This window comes from Daphnia pulicaria, chromosome 7, assembly GCF_021234035.1.
Source record: "Daphnia pulicaria isolate SC F1-1A chromosome 7, SC_F0-13Bv2, whole genome shotgun sequence".
NCBI lineage: Eukaryota > Metazoa > Arthropoda > Branchiopoda > Diplostraca > Daphniidae > Daphnia > Daphnia pulicaria.
Genome location: NC_060919.1, coordinates 15,019,824 through 15,046,224, shown reverse-complemented (window position 1 = coordinate 15,046,224; position 26,401 = coordinate 15,019,824). Strand labels below are relative to the sequence as shown.

The 26,401-nt window shown below is 38.8% G+C and overlaps 7 protein-coding genes and 2 long non-coding RNA genes across 13 annotated transcripts; 5 read left to right on the top strand and 4 right to left on the bottom strand.

Annotated features, from left to right (window-relative positions):
• Positions 1-594: 594 nt before the first annotated feature.
• On the bottom strand, positions 595-1,701 carry LOC124350761. The gene is made up of 2 exons (XM_046801592.1): positions 1,387-1,701; positions 595-1,312 (listed from the first exon to the last, which is right to left on the bottom strand). Exons 1-2 carry the CDS (start codon positions 1,644-1,646, stop codon positions 880-882), a joined length of 693 nt encoding a protein of 230 aa, XP_046657548.1. The 5' UTR covers positions 1,647-1,701; the 3' UTR covers positions 595-879.
• Positions 1,702-3,953: 2,252 nt separating this feature from the next.
• Positions 3,954-5,548, bottom strand: LOC124350704 (mucin-21-like). Of its 3 annotated transcripts, none has more exons than XM_046801515.1 (4): positions 5,172-5,548; positions 4,692-5,083; positions 4,496-4,661; positions 3,954-4,435 (listed from the first exon to the last, which is right to left on the bottom strand). In XM_046801515.1, the coding sequence occupies exons 1-4, from the start codon at positions 5,444-5,446 to the stop codon at positions 4,270-4,272; spliced, it is 999 nt and encodes a 332-aa protein (XP_046657471.1). In that variant the 5' UTR covers positions 5,447-5,548; the 3' UTR covers positions 3,954-4,269. The 3 variants fall into 3 exon arrangements, with proteins under 3 accessions (XP_046657471.1, XP_046657472.1, XP_046657470.1); XM_046801516.1 differs by having other exon boundaries at positions 4,496-4,571; XM_046801514.1 differs by having other exon boundaries at positions 4,496-5,083.
• A 1,922-nt stretch (positions 5,549-7,470) lies between these two features.
• Positions 7,471-8,119, bottom strand: LOC124350917. Its single transcript, XR_006921278.1, has 2 exons — positions 8,002-8,119; positions 7,471-7,853 (listed from the first exon to the last, which is right to left on the bottom strand). It is a non-coding gene; the product is annotated as an uncharacterized LOC124350917 (long non-coding RNA).
• Positions 8,120-9,088: 969 nt separating this feature from the next.
• On the top strand, positions 9,089-10,298 carry LOC124350752. The gene is made up of 2 exons (XM_046801578.1): positions 9,089-9,434; positions 9,537-10,298. Exons 1-2 carry the CDS (start codon positions 9,178-9,180, stop codon positions 9,991-9,993), a joined length of 714 nt encoding a protein of 237 aa, XP_046657534.1. The 5' UTR covers positions 9,089-9,177; the 3' UTR covers positions 9,994-10,298.
• Positions 10,299-13,844: 3,546 nt separating this feature from the next.
• LOC124350784 lies at positions 13,845-15,012 on the top strand. The gene is made up of 2 exons (XM_046801614.1): positions 13,845-14,185; positions 14,277-15,012. Exons 1-2 carry the CDS (start codon positions 13,929-13,931, stop codon positions 14,632-14,634), a joined length of 615 nt encoding a protein of 204 aa, XP_046657570.1. The 5' UTR covers positions 13,845-13,928; the 3' UTR covers positions 14,635-15,012.
• A 968-nt stretch (positions 15,013-15,980) lies between these two features.
• Positions 15,981-17,936, top strand: LOC124350630 (mucin-5AC-like). Of its 2 annotated transcripts, XM_046801421.1 has the most exons (3): positions 15,981-16,332; positions 16,414-16,940; positions 16,983-17,936. In XM_046801421.1, exons 1-3 carry the CDS (start codon positions 16,076-16,078, stop codon positions 17,666-17,668), a joined length of 1,470 nt encoding a protein of 489 aa, XP_046657377.1. In that variant the 5' UTR covers positions 15,981-16,075; the 3' UTR covers positions 17,669-17,936. The 2 variants fall into 2 exon arrangements, with proteins under 2 accessions (XP_046657377.1, XP_046657376.1); XM_046801420.1 differs by having other exon boundaries at positions 15,982-16,332; positions 16,414-17,936.
• Positions 17,937-18,627: 691 nt separating this feature from the next.
• LOC124350749 lies at positions 18,628-19,754 on the top strand. The gene is made up of 2 exons (XM_046801576.1): positions 18,628-18,960; positions 19,033-19,754. Exons 1-2 carry the CDS (start codon positions 18,692-18,694, stop codon positions 19,481-19,483), a joined length of 720 nt encoding a protein of 239 aa, XP_046657532.1. The 5' UTR covers positions 18,628-18,691; the 3' UTR covers positions 19,484-19,754.
• A 2,258-nt stretch (positions 19,755-22,012) lies between these two features.
• On the top strand, positions 22,013-25,328 carry LOC124350903. Of its 2 annotated transcripts, none has more exons than XR_006921263.1 (4): positions 22,013-22,137; positions 22,244-22,330; positions 22,396-22,469; positions 25,283-25,328. It is a non-coding gene; the product is annotated as an uncharacterized LOC124350903 (long non-coding RNA). The 2 variants fall into 2 exon arrangements; XR_006921262.1 differs by lacking the exon at positions 25,283-25,328 and adding an exon at positions 24,232-24,348.
• LOC124350633 (glutamate receptor 3-like) lies at positions 22,477-25,999 on the bottom strand. Its single transcript, XM_046801424.1, has 9 exons — positions 25,701-25,999; positions 25,454-25,557; positions 25,265-25,349; positions 24,999-25,157; positions 24,732-24,942; positions 24,424-24,641; positions 24,216-24,338; positions 23,924-24,075; positions 22,477-23,823 (listed from the first exon to the last, which is right to left on the bottom strand). Exons 1-9 carry the CDS (start codon positions 25,869-25,871, stop codon positions 23,586-23,588), a joined length of 1,461 nt encoding a protein of 486 aa, XP_046657380.1. The 5' UTR covers positions 25,872-25,999; the 3' UTR covers positions 22,477-23,585.
• Between the last annotated feature and the right edge of the window lie 402 nt (positions 26,000-26,401).

Below are 26,401 nucleotides of genomic sequence, written 5' to 3'. Positions count from 1 at the left end.
CAGGATTGCAAATTATCGACAGCAATCGCGGACAACACGGTTCCGTGTTATGCAAATAATGTGGACACTGTCAAAAGACGATATCAACCCGCCTTTAAATTGGAACGCACATCATTTATTTGATTCACTCACGTATTATATATATGGGAATAATGCTGCATAATATTTGCATTCTTATTTTACGCTTTTTTTTACATCATGCTGTGTGTGTGATTGGATCTAGAAATGCTCTTAGAACTATGCAAAACTCCGCGAATTTTCAAAAACAAATAAAACAATTCTTTGCGCCTGATGCGCTGAATCGACTTTGGTAAATGGAACTGGTTTAGGTGATAAGAATTTATGTAAATTCAGCATTCATTATGAAGCGGAAGTCTCGTGTATAATATTTTCAACGCTTCCCTTTTAATGATCTCGTGTTGCAGAAAGCTATGTGCTTTTGCTTTTAGTTATTTCACACCCATCACCCCTATTATAGGTACTCGACGAACGACAAGTGCTGTGTTATTCAACCAAATTTTTTAAAATATGATTAGTGAAATTATAATATAAATACGAAGTCATGATATCACGCAATTAACTTTTCATTTCGAAAGAAACTTTTTTATTGCTCGTGAACATACAAATATAAAATATAGGAACGTATTATATATAGGAACAGAATATTACTCGTGAAAATTCAGTACGTTATAAACGAAAATTTTCAGCACGACTTATATAGACTTAGTAATTGAAAATTGAATAATTTAATTATGTAACTGGAAAACACGAACCAGTGCATATCGTGTTTAAGACTATGTCTGTCAAAATTCAATATGATATCGCGTTATGGCTTGAAGGAGTTTCTTCTCAATATCTGAGAATAATTATAGAAGAGGTCTAAACAGAAGTACTAAAATCATTATTATTAAACTCGGTAGTCGAGTCATTCAATTCCTCTCCTCCTTCATTTGACACCTCTTCTTCAGAGCAAGATGGATAAGGGAATCCGGCCGGAGTGCAGCCCAACACGGTCATGGTGGTATAGCCGGTGGACAGGATCGAAGTTTCGGTAAAAGTGGCCGTCAGTGTGGTCGTTTGCTGGACGTCCAAGCCCAGACAGGAGAGAAACTCGCTAAAATTAACCGTAGACATGCCGCAATCGCCGACCGAGATGACGTTATTCCGGCCTCTAGTCACCACCGGTTGTCGGTAATTGTTTCCATAGTATGATGCGTCATCAAACGAGCTGAAAACTCTTAGATTGGAATTGTATCGATGAGACGATCCCAAACCCATACGAGAAACGCGAGGGACCGGAGTAGCCTCAATCCTGCCTCAATCAAAATTAATTCAATTATAATTTGAACAATGACAATAATTTATGGATAAAAAGTAATGTTTCACCCGACAACAGCTGATGGCGCCAAGTCCGAATGATGGCTCACGATTTTGGGATTCTCTTCGATTCCGCGCTTGCGTCTGCACTGGGAGACGTCGCCGGAAGTGACGAAACAGGGCGTTGGCTTGGTCAAAGTCCGGGTCTCCAGCTCCAAGGTGAAGGACGTCGCCCCGGAGAAGAGCGGCCCATCGTGGAGATTGATGCGGGCAAAAGCGGAAGACGTCGAACCCATCAAAACCAAAAGAATTGCAATTTTGAACATCATGGTATTATATGTAAAATATCAAGGGGGATATTGGAGGGTGTTGAATGAACGAGAGACACTGAGACACACAACTATTCAATCGGATTTCTGGTTCTTTTATATTCAACGCGGAATCATATGCTGCCTATATTATGTTCACATATGTTATATTCCGCCGATGGACAAACATTCTGGCGCCGGCCTTTTCTTATATTTCCCGAAAAGGCCGATGAGAATAGTGACCCTTTAGCGTGTGGTTTTGCCTACTTTTTTGTTGTCACTCAATCTATACGTATACCATATATGGGAAAACACACAGCAAAGTGGCCCAAAGCGTAAACCGGTTTCATTACCTTCATTTGGAAATCGAATCAACCATCGTCAATTCCAGTTGTTGAGGCCAGCACCCGCGAGAGGCGACGCGCGAACTCGACGAGCAACCGGCAAAAATGTCTTGTGTGTCGGATTAACAAATGTAGTATATTTTCTTCGTTTTTTCACCTTAAGTGGAATTTGTCTTTGTCATTCGATGCTGGCGACGGTCGCGGTCATTTGTTTGGCGTCACTTTTTTTGGCATTTTAATTTCTTCCATTTTTTTTTCCCAATCGTAGAGTCGATTATTTGTAATTATAATACACTTACACGGTTTATCGAGTCGGGAGGAGGTAAATAACCCATCGCCAATACTTATTTTGGTGTATATATTTTGACATCTGCCTTATTTGGTAGGGCCTTTTATGCTATATACAAAATAAAAATTGAAATATATAAGAAACTCGCTGAGAACTGGAATAGCTACTATTGTCGTTGCTAGTCGTGCGATCGGAAAGTTAATTTGAATCAAGAGTTGATTAAAATCAATGCTGTTAAATAAATTGAAATAACTAAAATTGAAATTAAATTAAAATAACAAATGATTAAAATATGGGACAAACACTTTTGATTGACCTCCATCATACGCAGACTTTGATTGAAGGTCGGCATTAATTGAGCTGTGGCTTGGTTCGTTGACAACAGATGTCAGTGCGCCGGCCGGAAATTCCAGACGGACAGTTTTTGTGTCACTGACTGATCCAATTTCGTAATTAATTTACCGACGTGTGAAATAGTTTTCCCTGTAACCCAAAAATTGGTTCCCAACAAGGTGTACAAAAGCTCTCATTTCAACACATTTTTTCAGCTGTTTTCATCAGCATTTTATAGCGCTAACAAGAGTATCCTTGAACGGCTCCAGCAATCTAATTATTACAGACACTAACACTTTAATCAGTTTTGGGACGAAATAACTTGATGAAAATGTAGCAAATTGATGCTGCTGATTTGGTCTCACTCGTGGTCACACTCGACTTCTCACTAAAGGTCAGAAGTTCTAAAAAATCACTTTGATTTAAGGAAAGTAAAAATTATATGTTCGATCGTGATCAAAATCCTCAAAATCTTTTGGTAGGGACCGTTATTTGCTTACTGATGTCACATTTCATGATCACAAGATGGAAAAGAAAAGAAACAAAAAAAAAAAAACACCAATCTGCTCGTGCATCAGTGACCTCAAATCTGAAAAAGTAAACCTTATTCGGACTGGATAGAAGAACAGACTGGATATATATTTAGTTGTCGTCTTTTGGACATCATGCTGCCACGCTATTCGCAGAACTGAATTTTTATTTGGCATATGAAAATGCGGTGAACTCTGCTATGGTACATTTTTTATTTCTTTAGGAAATCGTCCTTATCATATACTTAAATGGGTTTACCGGCAAAAAGAATTTCGATTATATCTATACATTAATTAATGACACACATGATATCCTGCAAATTATAACGCCTTAAAAAAATTGCTGGGACTCGGGTCAGATTGAAACTCAAAAATGTTATCATTCGCCAATCGAGCTTTTGATTAAATTTTTAAAATAGGAACCACATAAACGCTTATGTGGTGGTAGTACAGTTTTCCCTCTTTTTAAAAAATATAATACGGGTGCACATATTTCATCACGCTGTCACAATTCTACTCGGTTGACGTCAAGCAAACCAAGGGAAAAAGAAATGCACGTAAAAACCAGAAGTCTCGCACAAAGGGAGGATGCGGAATGTGCGCTGATAATTGGGAGATAAATATTGTGAACTTGTTTCATGCAAATGTTCAGATTAAAAACTTGTTTAAAAACCACCTTAAACTGAATAATTCAGCTCGGTCGCTTACATAAATTTCTATTAAATTTCGCCATATTATTTTACAAACTTACCTTTGGCTGAAAAAATTATACCTATAAAGATAGGGTTTAGACTTTGCGCTTTCAGTATTTTAATTAAATAACAGACATACTATTGAATGCTGGAAAAGATTTGTTTATTTCTGTTTTTTTTTTATTGAATATTTATTGAGATTAAATTAAAACCAATTTCAGATTAAATAAGAGGCTCATAGAATAGTGTGGACAATTGGTGAATCATATATGATGGGGAATATCATTTAGACATGATTCTGATTTGCCAATGGATTTTAAATATTAAATTCAGGCCAACTTATTATATACTATATTATTACTATATTCGAAAACTGCAAAGGTTAAATAAAAATGCCTGGCATCAAATGATCGTTTGATTTTTGACAGCAGGAATTTGTCTTCTTATAACAAGGATTCAAGGTGCAATTTGCTCGGTCGTAGTAGTGGGGCTACTGGTATCAGTCGAAACAAAATCGGTAGTTGTTTCAATGTCGGTAGAATCGATTGTAGTTGATCCAGCGTCGGAAGAATCGGCCGTAGTTGATCCGGTGTCGATAGAATCGGCCGTAGTTGATCCGGTGGCGTTAGGATCGGCCGCAGTTGTTCCGGTGGCGTTAGAATCGGCCGCAGTTGATCCAGTATCGATAGAATCGGCCGTATTAGTTGATCCGGTGTCGATAGAATCGGCCGTAGTTGATCCGGTGGCGTTAGGATCGACCGTAGTTGATCCGGTGGCGTTAGGATCGGCCGTAGTTAATCCGGTGGCGTTAGGATCGGCCGTAGTTGATCCAGTATCGATAGAATCGGCCGTAGTTGATCCGGTGGCGTTAGGATCGGTCGTGGATGATTGGATTGGACCAGCCACCTCAGGAGTAGAGTCGCTAGGGCAGTATTGATAAGGGAATCCGGCCGGAGTGCAGCCCATCACAGTCCAGGTATTGTAACCAGTGGACCGGATTGAAGTTTCGGTAAAGGTGGCCGTCAGGGTGGTCGTTTCCTGGACAGTCATCCCCAAACAGGAGAGGAACTCGCTAAAGTTGACGGTCGACATTCCGCAGTTGCCGACTGAGATGACGTTGTTCCGGCCCCTGATCGCCAGTTGCCGGATATTATTTTGGGTGTTGTAGAAGGAATCATCGAACGAACTGTAGACCTTGTTGGCCATTAACTTGTTTCCTCTGTAAATGTCCATTGGACTCATGGAACGAGGAACAGCTGTGGATTCAATCCTGCAATAGTTTAAAATAATAACTGTTAATTCTATAGTTAGAAAAATAGATGACAAAAAATAAAAATAATAAATCAAAGAGTATTCACTTGACAACAGCGGATGGAGCGATGGCGTCGTAATAATCGTTGTCGAATTGGAGAATCAATGGCCTCTCTTCCATCCCGCGCTTCCGGCGACATTGGGTCACTTGGCCTTCCGTGATGTAACAGGGTGTCGACTTGTTGACCGTAACCGTCGCCATTTCCAAAGTGTAAGTTGTCACCGTGGAAAATAGCGGCTGACCGTGGAGATTGAGGCTGGCAATAGCGGAAGACATCGAACCGATCAAAATCAAAAGAATCGAAATCTGCTGCTGCGACATGCTGAAAATAAAAATGTAACTGAAGAGGGAATGAAATACAGACAGGAGGATGATCAGCTATAGAGTCTGAGTGACAAAAGACATCTTCACTCGGAGTTCTCAGGTTCTTTATATATACGATGCTGAAATCAAGGATGTGTCAAAACCAACGGTTTTCCTGCTGTCCTATATAATAGCCTAGTTTATAGCAGCCAGGTGAAAGCTGGTGTTGGGAAGATAAGTGATGGGCCCTTTTTCTGGCTTTTATTTCTTAAAATTCAGCATGGCGAAAAAAACAAACCGGTTGCATTATTCTCTCAGTTTTTACGCATATAAGATTGTCCGCACGCACAAAATGATACCCGCCAGATCGTACAACCGCAAGTCATCCGGTTTTCTTAGTTTCAAAAAAATTTGACTATATGATGTGGATAGAACTCTGAGAACGCGATTCTAGCTCACCTTTAGAGTTTGCGTCGGACCCATCGACCGCTGTGAACACATTTGTCTCTGTCACTTTGACGGATATCTTTTTACATTTTTAACTTGCTGAGCGATCGCTTCTCCGGAATCACTACGTAGTACCCATCGCACCTAAATGCTCGTTATACATTGTAATCGCCAACACGGCCAGCAGCATAGTTTGCAAATAGCTGAATTATTCATCTCTTATCAATCAATCGAGAATTCAATTCTATTTTCAAGAGCTAATCATTTATTTATCGTCTGAATAACGCAGGACGTTGACTTTTGCTATATATTTTTTAATTGGACACGACAACAACAACAAACAATCACACATGCAAAGTTCGCCAAGGTTATAGACGCGTGTCAACGAGTATACAGTATATATACGTGCTGGTATGAAGAGACACCGTTACATTTATAGCAACGGAATGTTTGCCGCGTCCTTGTTTATTTTAAAATGGACAACGCCCAAGTCAAAGCGAGTTGCTGGTTCAATAACCGAGAGTCTTTTGGTCAAACCTCATCACACCCTTGGATTTAAAAACATGAAAAGAAAAAAAACCTTTCGTCAATTTTCTATCGTGAAAATTTTATTAGACTAAAATACATATTATTTTTATCATTATTGGTATCTTTGATTAATAAATTAGCTGCTGATCAGCCGAAAAATTAGTTAAGTTTAGACTCACAAAATTATCGCGGCTCGAGTGTCGAGTCGACACTGCAGGAAATGCCAACATGCCTTATGTAATTCCTTTTTTATTATTATTCCGTCAATATTTTAAAAAGGTGACCTCTTCTTGCCACTTTGTAGTTTTGTTCCAACTTTTGTTTTGCATACGAGGATGGACCGTACCCATTAATCTCTGCGCGAAAACAACAACTGCCAGCGGAGAAGAAGAATAAACTCGTTTTATTATTGATTTGGATTTCATGTGTGGTATTTTTATACGCGTGCGACTTTTGTTATACGCGCAGTCTTCAAAAAAATGTGTCTGGTTTAACTATCTCATCTTCAAATCATTTTCTATTTGTTTTTCTTTTTCCAAAAAATTATTACCAGGCAAGGTGCCAAAGTTGAGAACATCTTTTGAATGTAAGTTGGTGTTTTCCGTTCACCAATGCCAAATTTGGCAGTTGTTCTACGGCTCTTTTTTTCCTTTTTTACACACCCGTCACGTCTCATTTTTTTCTTAATTTATTCCGAATTCTATATTCTCTTATTGTGTTTCGGAATAATGAATGAAGGGTAATGGCAAGAAGACGTTGGAATATAATGTGCAAATAATCCCCGCGCGCAAAAAAGGGAAACAAGTTTAAATTCAAATTCTCAGAAATGATTGCTTTACCCCCATCCAGCAGTCAACGAACTCACAGGGTTTGTTTGTTGTTGATAATGGAAAAATAAGAGAATAACAACAGCATTATCATTCCGGTTGGCAACATAGGAATAATTAAGACCATTTCAATTCCTTATACGTCAAAGCTTTTTTTTTGCCACCATCAACATCTGCTGCTGACCTTCCATTCCTTACAAAAACAAGGACGTCAACTGTTCCATTTATTCAAACTTTTTCCGTTGCCGTTTTTTTGCTTGACTGCTTGTAGCAAAAAACTAAGCAAATATTATACGACAACGATCTCTATACAGAACGTCAATCCCGCACGACTTAAGCGCATTTATTCCGTTATGCGTATACTACCTTCATGTTTTTATCAGTCAGATATATCAATCAGCCAGTTTGACTTTGGTTTAACCACAAACGCCAATCATCAGAATATACACAGCCAATGAGATGATATAAAAAACCTTAGATTTTCAAATGTATTAAAGGGTTGTCGACCACATTCTGTGATGCGAGAATATGCGCAATTCAAATTTGATTTGGTTTGGAGATGTGTCAAACCTGTGCGATCGTGACAGAGGGGACACGGAACAGCATGACCTGCGGATGTTGTCCTTTTGCTCGATCGGATAAACACAATCACTTCAATCATCTTATTTTCAAGTTCAGAATGTGCTGTTTTGTATATAGTTATTTTAATTCTTTTGGCTTATATGTAGTTTCAAGACATAATTAACTCAACTCCATATTTATATTACATACCATTCGGCTTTTGCAGAAGTTGCCAACTAGCTGATGGAAAAAAATCACTGCTGCCTTATACCATTACCGATTGGTTATTGATCACGACATTATACCATCACCGACGCGTCAATCGGCAGAAGGAATTAAGGCGTCAATGTTCTGATGCTCTTATCAAGACCTGCGCTGCCGATGAAATGGACGCGCGGAACCGCGAAAATGCCCAGCAGCAGTGCTGAACCTGGTGTCAATCCAAGTCGTTATTATTTTTCGCCATCAAACTGGTTTATAGCATCAGGAATCGCAGCTCCTGCCCTATAATAATACACGAAACAGCGCACCCACTTTTCGTCTTTGCATGGCTTGTTTCTCTCTCCTATACAATAACAGCACCAGGAAAAGATAATTTTAAAAGAATGGATTTCTATATTTAATAGGAGTAACCTAACAATTATATGGTGTGTGCTGATGAGAGCAGAAACCTGCTCCAGAATTATAAATTAAAGCGTTGGTGACAAGCGCCAGCCACAACTGACGATGATGCTGACAGCAGCACAGAGATGCGGAGGGTGGATGTTTTGCTATAGCTGTCACCTTGATGAATTCTATTATCAATATTCCTATATACGATCTCTGGAAAAACATATATGCCGCTGCTGAACTGCTCTGTGTGTTTGCCTGATTTTTTTGGCAAATTTGGGTGAGTTTGATATTACAGCAGTAGAACAGTTGAGTGTCACATGAGCCAGTTGCACCAGCAGATAGCATTCGAGAGATAAAGATGTGACAGTTGGTAATTGATTTATTGTTTTTACGGAGTCAAAATACATGCATAATCTGATCCGAACCTGATTTCTTATTGGGTGGGAGAGGAATATCGGGTACATAAATCGAGAGAAAGATTTTCCGATCGATACAGGAACACAAAAGGATTTTCTAACGAAAATGATAAGAACAAATTCCAACGGGCGAGACATCATGCAATTTTTTTCGTCTTCAATCCGATTTTGCCGAAGTTGACAATTTTCATGAAAATATAACCGGAATCGCCTTGCTGCCAACAATTCAAAGCAAAATCGTCCGGTATATAAAGAAGCGGGTGATCCAGCTATTGCATTGTGTCCATTCCACAGACTCTAACCGACTCGGTCGATCCTCTTGTTCGCTCTATAGCTTATTAAATATTTTAAAATAACCATGTCTCAAATGTTGATTCTTTTGGTTTTGATCGGTTCGATGTCTGCCGCTTTGGCTAGCTTCAATCCGCACGGCCAGCCGCTCTTTTCAGCGGTGACATCTTACACTTTTACCGTCGTGACGGCGTCCGTCAATAAGTCGTCGACCTGCTACGTCACGGAAGGCCAAGTCTCTCAATGTCGTCGTAAGCGCGGCATTGAAGAGAAGCCGATCCTGTTGAACAGAAATTGGCCAATTTCACCATCGGCGGTTATCGGGTAAGAAATTGAACTTTGCAAAACTCAAATCTATTATTATATAATTGAATTATAAACTGTTGATATAAGTGAATAAGTGATTAATTGGTTGGCTATTATTAGGATTGAATCTACTCCGGTCCCGATGCTCCCAATCTTTCAGCGAGACATTGGTTCGTTGGACTTTTTCAACGCCAACCCGATCGTCGGATCGATGGACGATTCCTACCAGAAATATCACAATCTTTTCCATCGACTTTCGTCTAAAGACCAGAAGAACAACGTCATCTCGGTCGGCAACTGCGGCATGTCGACCGTCAACTTTAGCCAGTTCCTCTTCTGCCTGGGATTGACTGTCCAGGAAACGACCACTCTGACGGCCACCTTTACCAAAACCCAGATCCTATATTCCGGTTACAACAAAATGACTGTGAAGAATTGCACTCCGGCCGGATTCCCTTACCAATACTGCCCCCCAGAAGCTATTCCTGCTACTAGCCCTACGACCAGTACTAGTACTACTGTTGTTACAACCAGCCCTACCCCTGCTACAACTCCTGCCATTGCCCTTGCACCTTGAATCCTTGTTATCAGAGAAAAAACTTTCTGCTTTCGTTGGTCGACAACCTGAAAGATCCCTGAAACACGAAACATTTTGCTGTTATTAACAATCTTCCGTTTTCCCTCACCACTATTGTTATTGGTGTAGTTTTTAAACTCGCAAAGTTATTTCTTCTTTTCCAGTTTCTTTCTTAATATCTTCTTCTGCTGAATAATTTATGGCTGTATTTAAATGTTTTTAAATTATTCTTCTGTTGCCGTTCTGGCATTTCCCATTTGAATCAAGTAGTGAAAAATAAAAAGCAGCATACCATTTAACACACACGAATTGCATTATATTATTTGCTACTTGGTAGTCAGCAACAGGGGCGCGAATTGCGCAACAAGCCAAAGTGAATTATTAAGACATATCAGCAGCGCGTATACATCTGATGGCAAAAGTCGTTTGACTTTCGTTTTACGTTTGTGGAGGTCGGACGAAAATAATTTCGACGACTGTGGTCACCAATCCAACAAAAGAATATAATAAGAAAAACAAATATCCGCATTGGTTAAAAAGAAACTCGCCAAGTACGTTACCCTCCTCTTGATCGACTTGCCATTTCATCTGTCGTGCATTCACCTGTTGACTCATTAGACTCGTTATTTATTCAATTCCATTGTTTGACTCGCTGAGTTATTCCAGTTGCTTTCAATGTACTCTGTCCATAATTATTCACAGACGTGCATGAGCAGATCGCATATAGCTGGTGAAGATCAAGCGCAACCATCAAGGCAACAATTAACCCATTTTGCTCTCCCATTTTTCTTCGGCCTTCCGTATAGTTCAATTAGAAACTGAAGAACGTTTTCTTATTAAGTGCCTCAGAGATGATGTGTATACAAAATGTGCATTTAATGACCCCCGCAACAAATGAAACAATTAATGAAATTGTAATTCTCAGCATCAGAAATTCCAGAATTGTTTACCTCCATCCAGCCAACGAACAGTAGCCTATAAGTGTATTTGTTGCTGATGGGAGCGGGGAAGAAGTCAATTAACAATCCAATCAGCAGTATATAACCTTCCAATCTACACAACAGTATAGCTATATATAAATTATAATAGCAACATTTTCACTTCCATATTATTCCTTTGCCATATCATCATCTGACCTTTTTATTACCATACAGAACAAGTGCGTTCTGTAAACCATCATTCGTTCAAGCTTTTTTCATTGCCATGTTTTTGTTTCAACTACAAAAAACTAAGCGAATATTAATATATACGATCACGATCTCCAGAGAACGTTAATCTCGCGACATTATTCCGCTATGTGTCCCTTCATGTTAGTATTTGCCATACAGCATGCAGATAGCAATCAGTTTGACTTTCAATCGGAGTTATTCAACAGCCAATGAGCTGATGAAAAACCGAGATATTTTCAAATGCCAAAACTGCATATAAAGGTGGCCGAGAACGCTTGACGTGCTGTAATAAACAAGAAAATGCGTGATTCACATCTTCAAAAATTTAATATTCATTTCGCTTATTGGATAGGCCTATGTAAAATTTGCGGTTCTTTTAATTCTTGAGTTATAGTTTCAAGACATGCAGGCTAATGAACTAACTCATTTCTATACTTATGCGGAAGATGCCAATTTACGTTGCATAAAAGTATACTGAAAAAATGGCTGCCTGGTAACAAAAGGAGAAGATCCTTTGAAATAAGTGGAATCCTTTTTATAGTAGAATGTCTTTTCCAAATAAAGCCTGTATCACCTTATTGAGACTTCCTCCGTTTGTGAATACAAATAATACTGTCTCATGAACATCTATAGCTGTAATCTTTAGAAGCGCATCCAAGGCAAAATATGGTCAACCATTTTGTCCTCAAAATGGAATTATTCATCAGTAAATCATCCAAGTTGAGTCTTTCTAGTTGATGAGTCATGAGTGAGACCATCAGCAGCCGAATTAAATATTCAAGCTTCGGCGATAAGCAGGAACCACACCCTGGACATGGAGAGGCAGATGTGTTGTTAGCTGCCACTTTGACGAATTTATCCAGCAAGATTTATTCAGAAAACAAACAAGCACTACTCTCTAAGAAACGCTGTGTTCTAAAAGGAAACTAATGTTTTGCTATATCTAAACATGACTTGTTTGTCACCTCCTCCGACACACGATGTTTAGAAATTTTTTTCGAAACAAAAATGATTCCCCCCAACCAAACACATTTGTTTTCTTTTTGTTTTTAACCTAACCGCCCCGAAAGAACCCCAGGCTATGCTGGAAGCCATGGCCTTGTTATCCCTCCCCTTATTTGCATATTTCTCGAAATTCTTACAAAATTTTATCTACATAAATAAATGAATTAACTTTAAAGTTGAATACCTTAATTTGCAGCTAATGCATTTATACTTAATTTGGTAAAAATCTAATCCTCTGCATCCTCTTTATATTTATTTTATTAGATAAAAAAAAATTCATTGAGGGGACAATTCCAAACATAGTTTCAAGAAAGCCATAAACAACTTTTTCAAATAACTACGATTCAAGAGATTAAGTACTTTAAGTCCCAAAAGTACTATCAGTCAACATACTTTAATACAATTAGTGTAAAAAAAGCTTTTCATTAGGTACTGTTTCTTTCGTATGCTATATGTATGCGTATTGCCTAAACATATGTAACGTGCATAGGCACGGTGCGTGAAATGGCCTATACATCTAGTTTGTCCGTCGATATAGTTGACTAAGCATATCTATGCATCGAGTGTGTCGCCAAATGGCTCACATAATGTTTTTTAATTCATTTGTGTGGTGTGTGTGATGGGTGCTACGAAGCGAATTGGAAGTGATGTTTGGATATTCGGAAAAATTTTCAATGGTCCCAACGCCCATCGTCTAATTCGCCATGATTGTGAATGATTCTACATTTATCTAGAATGGCACAGTGGATCAGCATCGAACTGGGACCCGGGAGTCCCGAGTTCAATACCCATCGCAGCCATATCAAATGAGTGGCATGGGCCTTTTATTAAATATGCTGAATAATTATTCTACCGCCGCTGTGTGAAATTTGGAGGAAACAAGCCGTTGATAATTTTCTGCTAGGATGTATTCAAACTAAAGATAAGGTTTGCAATAAACTTGATTATCAAACCAATTCACGCGATATATACTTATTTCATTTGTTGATGTTTCAAAATGTTTGTTTTTTACATCCCGCCAAAGAGATGCAAAAAGTTAACATTTTTACCTTTTCTTAACGCAATGTTTAGTTAAATCATGTGTCGTTTAATGAGGGGCGTTTATTAGGTTTAATGTCAAAAGTGGCGCGAAGGTAAAAATGAGAAAAAGAAATTTACTCCATTTTTTAAACTTTGTGTTTCCGTTTTGAAAACATAGAATTTAGAATATTTTCAAAGCATGGTCATGTTTCCCTTTTTCAACACAGCGTTTCTTAGAGAGTACCCTGTACTCTATTTTCCTAAATAGTTCTTTGGTGAATTTTGGTGAGTTATTTGATAAGTATATATCGTTTGCTGATTGTCTGATGCGCTGCTGGTGACGTCCGCGCGATAAAAATGACATATGACAATTGATTTATATAGAAGGTTTGCTAAAATCCCAATCTGATTTACCATTGGGCGTGAATATCGGGTATTGAGAGAAAGATTTGTCCGATAATAGGAATACATCAAAAGGATTTTCTATAAGGAAAATGATAAGAACAATTCAAACGGGCGAGACATGAAATTCCTTTTCTTCTTTCAATCCGAATTTGATGCCGAAGTTGCTGAAAATTTTCATGAAAATATAACCGGAATGGACGTGCCAACAATCCAACGCAAAATCGTCCGGTATATAAAGGAGCGAGTGATCCACACCTGACATTGTGTCCATCCGACAGACTCTAACCGACTCGGTCGATCCTCTTGTTCACTCTAGCTTATTATTTTAAAATAACCATGTCTCAAATGTTGATTCTGTTGGTTTTGATCGGTTCGATGTCTGCCGCTTTGGCCAGCTTCAATCCCCACGGTCAGCCGCTCTTTTCAGCGGTGACGTCTTACACGTTTACCGTCGTGACGACGAACACCACCAAGAAGATGTCCTGCTACACCACGGAAGGCCAAGTCTCTCAATGTCGTCGTAAGCGCGGCATTGAAGAGAAGCCGATCCTGTTGAACAGAAATTGGCCAATTTCACCATCGGCGGTTATCGGGTAAGAAAGCGAACTGTGCAAAACTCAAATCTATATAATAACTGAAACTGATGCTGATAATTGAATGAATGATTTATTGGTTGGCTATTAGGATTGAATCTACTCCGGTCCCGATGCTCCCAATCTTTCATCAGCGAGATATTGGTTCGTTGGACTTTTTCAACGTCAACCCGATCGTCGGATCGATGGACGACTCCTACCAGAAATATCAAAATCTTTTCCATCAACTTTCGTCTAAAGACAAGAAGAACAACGTCATCTCGGTCGGCAACTGCGGCATGTCGACGGTCAACTTTAGCCAGTTCCTCTCCTGCCTGGGATTGACTGTCCAGGAAACGACCACTCTGACGGCAACCTTTACGAAAACCCAGACCTATTTTTCCGGTTATAACAGAATGACTGTGAAGAATTGCACTCCGGCCGGATTCCCTTACCAATTCTGCCCTTAATAAAGCGTTCTTACTACCTGTCCTACTCTTACTTCTGTACCCGGCCCTAATTTACCTCCTGTGCTCTTCCCTTTTGCACATTGAATGCTTATTTTATTAGAGAAAAAATTCCTTCTCTCGCTGGTCGACACCAGAAAGATCCTGGACATGAAACATTTTAATACTAACTTCCGTTTTCCCCTACCACTATTTTTGTTATTAGTGTAGTTTTTAAACTCACAAAGTTATTTCTATACTTTTCCAGTTTTTTTTTTAATATCTTCTTCTGCTGAATAATTTATGGCTGTATTTAAATGTTTTTAAATTATTCTTCTGTTGCCGTTCTGGCATTTCCCATTTGAATTAAGTAGTGAAAAATAAATAGCAGCACACATTTAACACGTAAACGAGTTGGATGAGATTATTTGCTTGCTGATGACCTTCAGGATATCGAACTGTGCAAGAAGCAAAAGATGTAAACATTAAGAAATAGCAGCGCGTATACATCTGACAAAAGTCGTTTGACTTTCGTTTTACGTTTGTGGAGGTCGGACGAAAATAATTTCGACGACTATGGTCATCAATCCAACAAAAGAAAAACAAAATTATCCGCATTGGTTAAAAAGAAACTCGTCAAGTACGTTACCCTCCTCTTGATCGACTTGCCATTTCATCTGTCGTGCATTCACCTGTTTACTCATTAGACTCGTTATTTATTCAATTCCATTGTTTGACTCGCTGAGTGATTCCAGTTGCTTTCAATGTACTCTGTCCATAATTAATTCACAGATTGCATGAGCAGATCGCATATATAGCTGGTGAAGATCAAGCGCAATCATCAGGGCATCAACCCCATTATGCTCTCCCCATATTCCGTGTCGGTTTCATTAAAAAAAAAACTGAAGGGCGTTTTCTTATTGAACCCTGCACAGAGAGATGTGTTTGTTTTGTACATTTTCTTTTATCTAGACTCTTTTTCAGGGGGGGGGGGGGGGTGGTGAAATGCAGTTATTATTTTACTTGACTGTGGTTGAGCAAAACAACCGACCAAATTGATTTGCATTTGTTTGCGCGCATCAAGGAGAAAGAACCAGTTTTTTTCTTCTCTGCGGACTTATATCTTGCCAGCGACAATCTTTCAGAACGGATTTCTCAGCAACTAGACCTGTTTTTCTTCATTTATTATTATAGCTACTACCCTCTTGACGAAATTGCTAATTTTTCCGCTTGAGTAGCGCGTTCGTCTCTTTCCTACATACAAAACTGGAAATATTCAATTTGGGTAGCTGCCACAATACTGACCATAAATGACGAGTACTATTCAAATCAACCGGATTTCACTGCGCGTATATAAGACCGAAAAAAACTGACGACAAGAGCGCATTGTGTCCACCTTCAGACGCTTCTCCACCTTCAGATTCAATTGTATCGGCTCATTTTTATCCCTCCCGTATTTTAAAACATGTCTCAATTGTCGATTCTTTTGGGTTTGATTGGCCTGATGTCGCCGGCTTTGGCCAGCCTCAGTCTTCACGGTCAGCCGCTATTATCCGGAGTGACGTCGTACGCCTTGGCCATCGAGCAATTGACTAAGATCAAACCCACCACCTGCTACATCACGGAAGGCGAAGTGACCCAATGTCGACGCAAGCGCGGAATGGTAGAGAGGCCCATCCAGTACAACGGCAAAGGGAAAATCGTGCCATCGGCCGTCGTTGGGTAAAGAGTTACATCATTTTTTCTTATTAAATTATTAAATTAGAGTTAAATGCTGATTATACTAATTTGAGAAAATGTTAGGATTGAAACTACTACTATTCCGCGAGACCTTACGCAGAAAGAAATTTTAGCCGCTCACAACCTCTTCAGTTCGATGGACGATTCCTATTTCCAATCGCAGAACATTTTCAAACAGTTGGCGAATAGACGCCGAAGCAACGTCATCACGGTCGGCAATTGCGGCATGTCGACCGTTAACCTGGTCGATTTCCTCTCCTGCCTGGGAATGACTGTCCAGGAAACGACTACCCTGACGGCCACTTTCACCGAAACCCATTACTCCTCCAGCGGTTACACTGTCATGACTGTGATGGGCTGCACTCCGGCCGGTTTCCCTTATCTTTACTGCCCCGCCAATCTGAATGAAGAGCAACCATCTAAGCCCAGTATTGTACTAGAGGAAGAAACACTTACCCACACGACGACTTATATTACGACTTTTCCGGATGGCACGTCGTCTTCTTATATTGTAACCGACCAAACAGTTATCATCACCGATATTCAAGAACCGTCTCAAGTAGTAACTGAGACTGAAATTCTTCCTTCTGGTACTGAGGAAGAAACAATTCAGACTTCCATTCTTCCTTCTGGTACTGAGGAAGAAACAATTCAGACTTCCATTCTTCCTTCTGGTACTGAGGAAGAAACAATTCAGACTTCCATTCTTCCTTCTGGTACTGAGGAAGAAACAGTTCAGACTTCCATTCTTCCTTCTGGTACTGAGGAAGAAACAATTCAGACTTCCATTCTTCCTTCTGGTACTGAGGAAGAAACAATTCAGACTTCCATTCTTCCTTCTGGTACTGAGGAAGAAACAGTTCAGACTTCCATTCTTCCTTCTGGTACTGAGGAAGAAACAATTCAGACTTCCATTCTTCCTTCTGGTACTGAGGAAGAAACAATTCAGACTTCCATTCTTCCTTCTGGTACTGAGGAAGAAACAGTTCAGACTTCCATTCTTCCTTCTGGTACTGAGGAAGAAACAATTCAGACTTCCATTCTTCCTTCTGGTACTGAGGAAGAAACAGTTCAGACTTCCATTCTTCCTTCTGGTACTGAGGAAGAAACAGTTCAGACTTCCATTCTTCCTTCTGTTGTCATCGAACAGTCTACCATCACCAATACTGTTTTAACAATTGTACAGACGACTGTTATGACTGTTGCTCCTACTTCTACTGTACTCGAATCACCCACGACTGTTACTGTTGACACGGAAGAATTAGCTCCGGAAATCCCTGAAATCGAATCGTCTACTGACGAAATTGTCGCACCTTGAATCCTGTCGCCATTGTGAGCAAAAGCTTCGATCCTGATCGTGGTCCACCGCGGTCGACAGATCCTTCGGAAGCTGCAACAAACAAAACATGATGGAACAATTTGTTTTATTTTAATTCTTCTTCTAAACTTTATTTAGTATAGACCTTTATTTAATCAGTTTAATATTGATTCACTTCAGCAATATTTAAATTTCCAAATTCTACTTTTTAAATCTGAAAGTGTTCCGTGTTGCTATTTTAATAAATCTGGTTTTTCATTTCAATAAACCTCTTTTTTTTTTGCAAACAATATTTTTTTGTGATTATGCAACAATATTTATTGATGAACCATAAAAATAATAATAAAACATACACCGGAGAATATATAAATTACTTTGACAGATGATGAACCATATAAAAATAAAAACATGAAACCAGAGAGCAGATATAATATAAGCCGATAATAATGGCAGAACAAACTGGTTTTATGATGACGGGGAAAATTTTGAAGTACCTATACGAATAAAAAAATATAAAATGCGACAATTGAATAAGCGCAAGACCTTGAATTTCTGTAAAGATGATGAGATATTTCGGTTTGAGTATTCATCGACAGAATCCGAAAGGTTGTTGATTAGGCAATAATATGGAAACATGCAAAATAAAACTTCAATCAATGTGAACGAACTGTGCTGGCCAGGTGGCTCCAAAGGTCGTCGTTCGCGAGACGGGCACCTTGTCATATAAAACAGAGTGGCAACGCACGCCAATTTAATTTGAATTGGAAATTTGAGTAATCTGGTTCTTTTGTAATGATGCTCAAAAGTTGTCGACTCAAAAAAACCCCACCCTAACATTAGTACACGATAAACAAGTTAGCAACACACATAACCTGAAAGCCGACAGCCACTGAATCGACACGAAAAAGGCCAATGTCACTCAAGACGTTTGGGCGGTATAAAAGCAGGTGCGACGATCAGAAGGAAGACACACTCGTTGCCAGTCTCTCCTATCGTCATCAACTCGTCCAAGACAACAAAAAAATGCTGTCGTCTAAATTTCTGGTAGCTATTTGCTTTGTTGCTTTCCAGTCTTCTTCTGTTGGCCGGGCAAGTTTGATCCTTCACGGCACGCCACTCCTTTCGCCCGTCACCGAGTTCACTTTCGAAGTGGCCACATCGACGCTGATCAAGGGCACCAATTGCTACATCACGTCCGGCGAAGTTTCCCAATGTCGTAGGAAGCGCGGAATGGTGGAGCAACCCCAAATTGTAGCGGACGAAATGGACATTCAACCATCGGAAGTCCTGAAGTAATTAACACTTATACAATTCTTTGATTTCCAAAAATCTGATGACATTTTGTTTGTTTTTAATTCTCATAGAGTTGAAGCTACAAAGGCTCCCCGCGCCCTAAACTTCAATTCTCATTTCAACAATTACCAGCAGCAGCAGGTCGCCAGTTCGTTCGACGATTCGTACACGAACTACGTCAACCTCTTCCGGACACTGTCGACCACTAGAGGCCGGAATAACGTCATCTCGGTCGGCGATTGCGGCTTGTCGACTGTTAACATTAGCGAATTCCTGTCTTGTTTGGGAATGACACTCCAAGAAACGACTACACTGACGGCCACCTTTACGGAAATCTCTACCATCTCTTCCGGTTATAACGTCATGACTGTATTGGGTTGCACTCCGGCAGGTTTCAACTACGAATATTGTCCCGAGAGCGCTTTGACTGCGACAGCTGAACTAAGGAAAAATGGCAATAAGCCACAGGGTCGCAGAACCGCAGTCGTCAAACGTCCAGTTGCTAAAGTCGCCGGTAAATAATTCCGTTCGGTACAGTATAGGATTCCGGTTTGATATTTCGTGAAAAACGTCTTCTGTTCTCTTGCCTGGTCTTTTGAAAAAAATTTCCTCTCGTTTTTGGTTGTTAATTATTTACATTCCATTTTGTTATACTGAAACTGTTTTTATTTTTTCAAATTCGATTTTAGTTTTTTTTTTTTTTAGCAAACGTATTCCGAAACTTATTTCCTTTTCCTGTATTCTAATACTGCGGCTGTTGAATTTTGGGCAATAAATGGTTTTGGAATGGCAATCAGAATTTTTCATTAAAAAGTTATTGAAGTTTCCAAGAGTCCTTTTTGAAATGAAAAATGATAATAAATCAGCCCTCTCACTCACGACCTATTGTTATTTTTAGAAATGGCTGATTTTTATAAAACACTTTAATTCAATTAAAGAAAAAAAGTACTTTTTATTACGTTTAAAGTTTTCCCGCGAAATAAGAGCTGCTGAATAGTAAAACCTCTAACGCCCTTATTAATCGTCTGCTATCTCAGTGAGTTAAGTCAGCCATTCCATTCCGTGAAATCTATTGCCATGCCGGTCCGACAGGGCAATAGCCATAGAGGGCTATTGTCCTGTCAGTGCTAAAACCCCCATCTGGTGACGGCTTTTGGTAACCTGTTTGAATTCAAATGAATGCCAACTAAAATTGTCAGCTCACCTGCGTTAGCAAGGGATGTTTGCGATTTTTTTTTTCATGAAAGAAAATAAAAATAGCTTATGACCGTGATATGAAGAACAAAAGTCTAAAAAAATGGTAGCCTTTTTAAATCCATATGTATGATTGCTATGTAGAATTAAGTTAACGACCTTGTAAGTTATAATGTGGGACGTTATTGTGTTAGACACGAAATAATTTCTCGTTTTTATTTTATTTTACCATGTTATGATCAGTTATGATCCAACACACCAAAATTAGTGTTTAATTAACGTAAGCTAGGGAATATTATTAATTCTGGAGGATATTTTATAAAATTTTGGGTCATTATGCGTCATTATGGATGAAAAGTTTTAAAAACTTGTTTATAGTAATACATATTCTTGATGAAAAACGCAACGCATTTATTGTGTTTTGTTTTTTGTAAACAAAACAAACGCGTTATAATTTAAAGCATGTAAATTACATGGTTTCATTTTCAACAACAGAGTGAGTCACCCTCAGTCTCCCCCTTTGACCTTGTTTGGCTGAAGGTTGAGCCGGAGTTCTCAGAAGTCAGAATAGGGTTCGAGGGGTTGTTTATGACCTTGAATAAATATCGACCAGCAACGTGACTCACCATTTCCCCATTTTCTTCTGATTGATTCCCACGTTACACGTGATGAATTTAATAAGAAATAAGATGGGACCAACGGGACTCCCGTTTTATGCAGAACTGGCTGCGCATGGTTCCCCGTTCACCCTCTTACGTCTGAGAGAATTAACGGAAATTAATTAGTCTTGCTAAACAACAAATTATGAACACAAGAACTATGGCCATCCTGCTTCTTTAAAAAATTGTTTCATTGCACTGAATCCATGAATCGTTTCACTTTTTGAATGCACATGCTTTCACTGGGTAGATTATTTTTTAAACACTTAAATCACCGCATATAATAAACAAACAAGGTTAAGTTATATATTTTTTAAACAAGACGGAAAGCTCACTTAATTTATAAGGATAGACCTGATACCGTGACATTGAAATCTTTCTTCCTTTGTATTCCTGCGCCACTTATATTTTTTTAGTTTAGAGTTTTGTTATAAAATTTGAATTATTGAGTCCTGCCGCCCTACGACCTATATTGCTTCTAATTTTACACAAGAGTGTGTTTACCGTCACTTGCGGCTGTGTACTATCTTTCTATTGATTTTTATACTAAGAGCCACCGAAAATGTTATTATGTTGTGTGAAAGATCATATTCTCTTCCGTCCCTGATTTTTAATATCCAAGCCATGTTGTCTCCACGTTGAATCTTCTTGCAATGATCGTTAATAATCTCAATCTCAGCATGTCCATCGTCTTCACATTTCCACGATGATTTCTTATCACACTAAAGTGCACCGTGTGTTGTATATCGCTTTAACTAGCACGCCCCTTTAACCTTTGTGATGCCTATTTAACAAGATTATTTGTTTGCACTGATTTGCACTGAACGAGATGGGAAAATGCTTACTATTATTATGGTTATCTAACCTGAGAATTCAATAGGCCTAACATATTTCATAGATATAAGAATCATCATATCCATCTTAGTTTGTGACGGGGAATGAATGTTGTACATAATGTTACACATTACATGATAACACTAACATGGTTCGTGAGTCGTGACCGGGACAATTTTAGAAAAGGACTCCGGGGTGCAATAAGCCTAGACCAAAGTAAAAGTGTTTATAAGCAATGAAAATTGCAATAGCCGTCGCTAGATGGGGTTTTTAACACTGACAGGGCAATAGCCCTCTATGGCTATTGCCCTGTCGGACCGGCATGGCAATAGGTCCGACCTTTACTTCTCAGTATATTTTGTCGATGAATTTTGAAGGTGACAGTAATTTTCTCCTTGAAAAACGCTAGGTTGAAAATACGCCCCCAGTTATGACGTCAACCTGCCAGATGGTAACTTCACATAATCAGTTCTTGTTTAAATGTTGAAGGTAGCAAGGTACTAGTTGATACAGTGGTCAAGGCGTTTTTTTTAACCAATAATAAGTGTTTCCATGTCTCATTTTGTTTTCTTGATCTTGGATTGTGGCTGCCAAGGTGTTTCAGAATGGAAAAAGTGTCAGGATTGGATGTTATCCGGGTTTTTACTAGCCACAATATCCGTCACTCCATGCCATGAAGTAGGTAATTATTTCAAATATTACATTTAAATTTTAACCCATATATTTAATGAATATCTGTTTTTATAGGCCGGTCATCATGGCTGCACATTTTACCATCCCACTCATTGAAGAAACCCAACAACATGTCAGATCACCCAAAAGTGAGTCGCTATTTCATCTACTCATTAGGGACCTTCTCTTTTTGTTGTCTTCAGCACACGACCGTCACTTTGTCAACTAGACAAGTTATTTTTAACTGTCACGATTGTGAGGTAGATCAGCAGGTTTTTGGCTAGCTCTTCTTGCTAAAACAAAGTCATCTCAAGAAGTCCACTTCATCCCTCTTCTAATTTTATGCCTTTCAATTTTGCCAATGAATTTCGTTTTGTTGTTTGAACGAACTGCAACGGTGGGTGACATTGGCTGAGAAATTTTCTGTTGTCAGGTCGCAATATTTGCTGCAACTGACCAAAGCAGTAGTGTAGTAGGGTGTGGCAGCAGCACGTATTAATTTAGATAATTAGATTGAGTAAAGTTTAAGTGCAGGTTTTTTCTTCCATTCGCAAAACTTTTAAACCTAACTTTGGATGGGTTTAAAAAACCACAAGTTTTAACGAGACTATTTTGACAAAAATGTACAGGAAAAGCTTTGGATTTGAAATTGATTTATTGATCTGCTTGAAGGAAAACAAATTAATTAAAAAAAATTGTGAAGAGCCAGGAAAAATCTGAAATGCTTTGTAGCAACATTTTGCATAACACAGGAACCTCAACGAGACGAGCTTTGAATTGAAAATGCAACATTGCGTTCGTTCAGAGCTTCTGCCCTTATTTCTTCACTTTATAAACACCTTTTTCAGTACATTTTGGCAGTTTTCGTATAGCTTCGATTTTTCTCGCTTTAACTTTTCCAACCACATACATCGATCTGGGCATTCACATACATCGATACAGCGATTCATGTGGGCTATAGCAAATTGCTGCGTTTTAAACTTTTAATATTATCGAATTGCCTTCCAGAGAATCTTCCGCGATTAGAAAACATTAATTGTTTCTTGCTGAGAAAACAGCGTTTGTTCGGAAAGCAATCCACGTAGTGCGCAATTTTCTCGCTATTTTTCTAGTAAGCACTAGCTTCTGGGGGGAAAAAAGCTAACCAACTATTTGTTGTACAAACGACTTTGCTTGCTACTTCTCTAACGAAACAATTACTACAAAATTTTTAAAGAAGTCATCTAATCATCTGTGACTTTTTTGCGATCATTCCCGCGAATAAATTAACGACGTTTGAAGCGTTGCCATTTCGAATAGATTTTTTCCAACAAGAAAATTAGCGTCGCCAATCCCAACCCGATGCCTAGAATGAGAAAGGCACTGATCAAATCGGTCAACTGGATGGGAACAGGACGAGAGACTCGGCGTTTATTTTCGGCGAAACATTCGTCGGCCCTGGGTATGGTAGGGAGATTCTTTATCCAGAATCGAATAAGGCCGGTCTCGCACAACTCCAAAACTCTGCAAATATGTTTGCGTTTAAGAACGAAAAAGTGAGAGAATCGTTGGATATAAAAGCCATGTTTGTTTGTTCTTTTGTTTCTGAAGAATTAATACTTACCCTTTGCTAATGGTTTTAGTGTACCGACTGCCCTTTTTGTAAAGAAATGGATAATGTCCGTGCGACAAGGGTAACATTTTCGAGAGTCTAAAACGACACTTGCCATCCTTTTTATATTGCGAAGCAACAAAAGCGACACTGAAAGTGTGCACCTAATAAAAACGTAAATAAAAATAAAAATGATTTATAGGTAACTGTAATTTTTTTTTATTTGCCAAAGTCGGTCAAAGACTCAAAGTAGCCTATTTGTCATTCTCATTCGATGTATAACGAAGTTTTTATTTCCACTTACATATGGAAATGCGAAGTGACCAGTTTCCAGTTTTGCGGCTATTTTAAACGGATCGGTAAAAAGTCGATCAGGGTTACTCCGGACTTGATCTCCCAGAACTTTGAAAATGCCGGATGTTGCTTGCTATTTATTTGTATTAAAATAATGTGAGTTGGAGGGGGGGACCGAAAAAAAAAACGAATTTTCATGTACGCAAAAGATGTTTTACCAGAATTTGTATTCCGGTTGATGTGTCGCTTCTGAGGACTATGTTGACCTCTTGGCTCGCTGCTAAGTCTTCCATGGTGTTGATTGGGGGTTTCATCTTCGGTGTTGTAAGGGACGAAGTGACAATTCCCGTGTAGGAATTGACCAAGACCATAGCGCACAGCACCCAGGCTCCGGCCAAGACTCGAAACGAAGTGCGGCTACTAAATTCTCTACCTCCTGACAGGGAAATTAGAAAGCTATTATTTTACAAACAAGTTATTGTCTAATTCAATTTGATTTTATTCGGCGAAACTACATTTGATTTACCTTGATTCGTCATCGTATTAATTACATAAATCATGTGGGAACCTATGAAAGTGAAGATGCTTTTTGAATGTGACTCATCATGGTCTGGCTGAATATTTGATTCAATTTTCCGGCCATTCGTAGTGTTTGTGAAACGATAATTGTAGATCCACGTAAAAACTGTCATGGTGGCGATAACGAAGAAAAGGCTGATGAAAATTGACATCCAAACCTGAGATTTTCAAAATTAAAAAGCGTGAACCAACGTAAAATTTGACAAAGCTTTACCAGCGGTTGAAAAGGACCTATGAAGGCAAATAATCGGCTTTCTTCCTCAGGTCTTGGCACAACAAAACTAAATCCTTCTGACCAAGCGGAGGCCGTAAAGTCAAATCTTTTTACTCGATCCATAGTGGGGTAAAAACCGACCGCTATTCCCTCGATGTTCTGACGTGATTGAAACAACCGGAAACAACGGTTTATTTTTCCATCATTTTTCTATTCACTACAGTCCCATATATATGTATAGATATAAGAAGCCATGAACTAATTACTTTGTCGTTCATAAGTAGGTAATAAGCAGCCTCGTGCATGCCCAACTTGTTGATTAGAGTTTCATTGATGGGTACAAAGGAGATGCTTTAATAGTTGACAGAACATATTGAAAATGAAATTAGTAAGCAAAACTTTTTGGGTAATTTGTTATTTTTCTTTCCAAGAATAAGCCAAGTTCAGAAACATACGTAAATTTAAATCTTTTCGCCAGCCAAGTGAAGATGTTAATTGTCGCTCCAAAATAAGTGAATGTGCCATTCGGCCCTCGAATCAGTGAATCGAAGGGTGGACTCTAGGTATAAATCAGGGAGATACCATTAAAAAGCTACAATTATAATTTGTTGAAGGATCATTACAAGGGATTTTAAAAGATTCACTTCCTTATTTAAAATCGTTTAAAATAACAATAAATACAGATATACATAGCCTACTTACGTGGAGAACGATGTAATTAAAGTGCAGATTATTCATATCGGCTTCTGTGGTAGGATCAACGCTCGCAATTAATAGAAGGATCACAACCGTAAGTGAGATCGCAATAAAATGCTTTGAACGTGTATAAGGGAAAAACCCGTTTGTGCCCTTGCACCGTGCTGGGAATTGCATTTTAGGTCAGTTAAGACGCCCAGAGTGAGTGAAATCTAAATGCCAAACAAGCTGTATTTGTAGGTCTACGAGTTCTTCCTTGACGTGTTTGCAGATGTTGTGTCGTAGCAACCGAAGACGAATTTTTATATTTAGTTTCCGCCTACTGCCGATGTGCGCCTTTATTCATCTAATAATATCTCTTGAGTTTAAAGTTTGTAGGCTACATATTGTTGCATTATATTTGCTTGGATTTCTAAAATCCAAATGTTTTGTGTGGCACGCGATGTTTGGGTAACATGAATGAGAGTTCTTTGTTCACTTATTTGCTATGCATTTGGTTCGACGTTTGATTTGTTGGCCATTGCCATTCATAATGGAAATTTGAATTTCGAGGTTTGGTATTGTATAAAAGGCAGACATTAATCATTTTAATCGATTTTAACCGAAATAAATTAAATCAAAGAATAAGAATCTTGGCCTATAGCAAAGCCGTATAACACGAACATATATCTTCTTGTGAAAAATCTATAGTGTGTAGCAACCGTAAT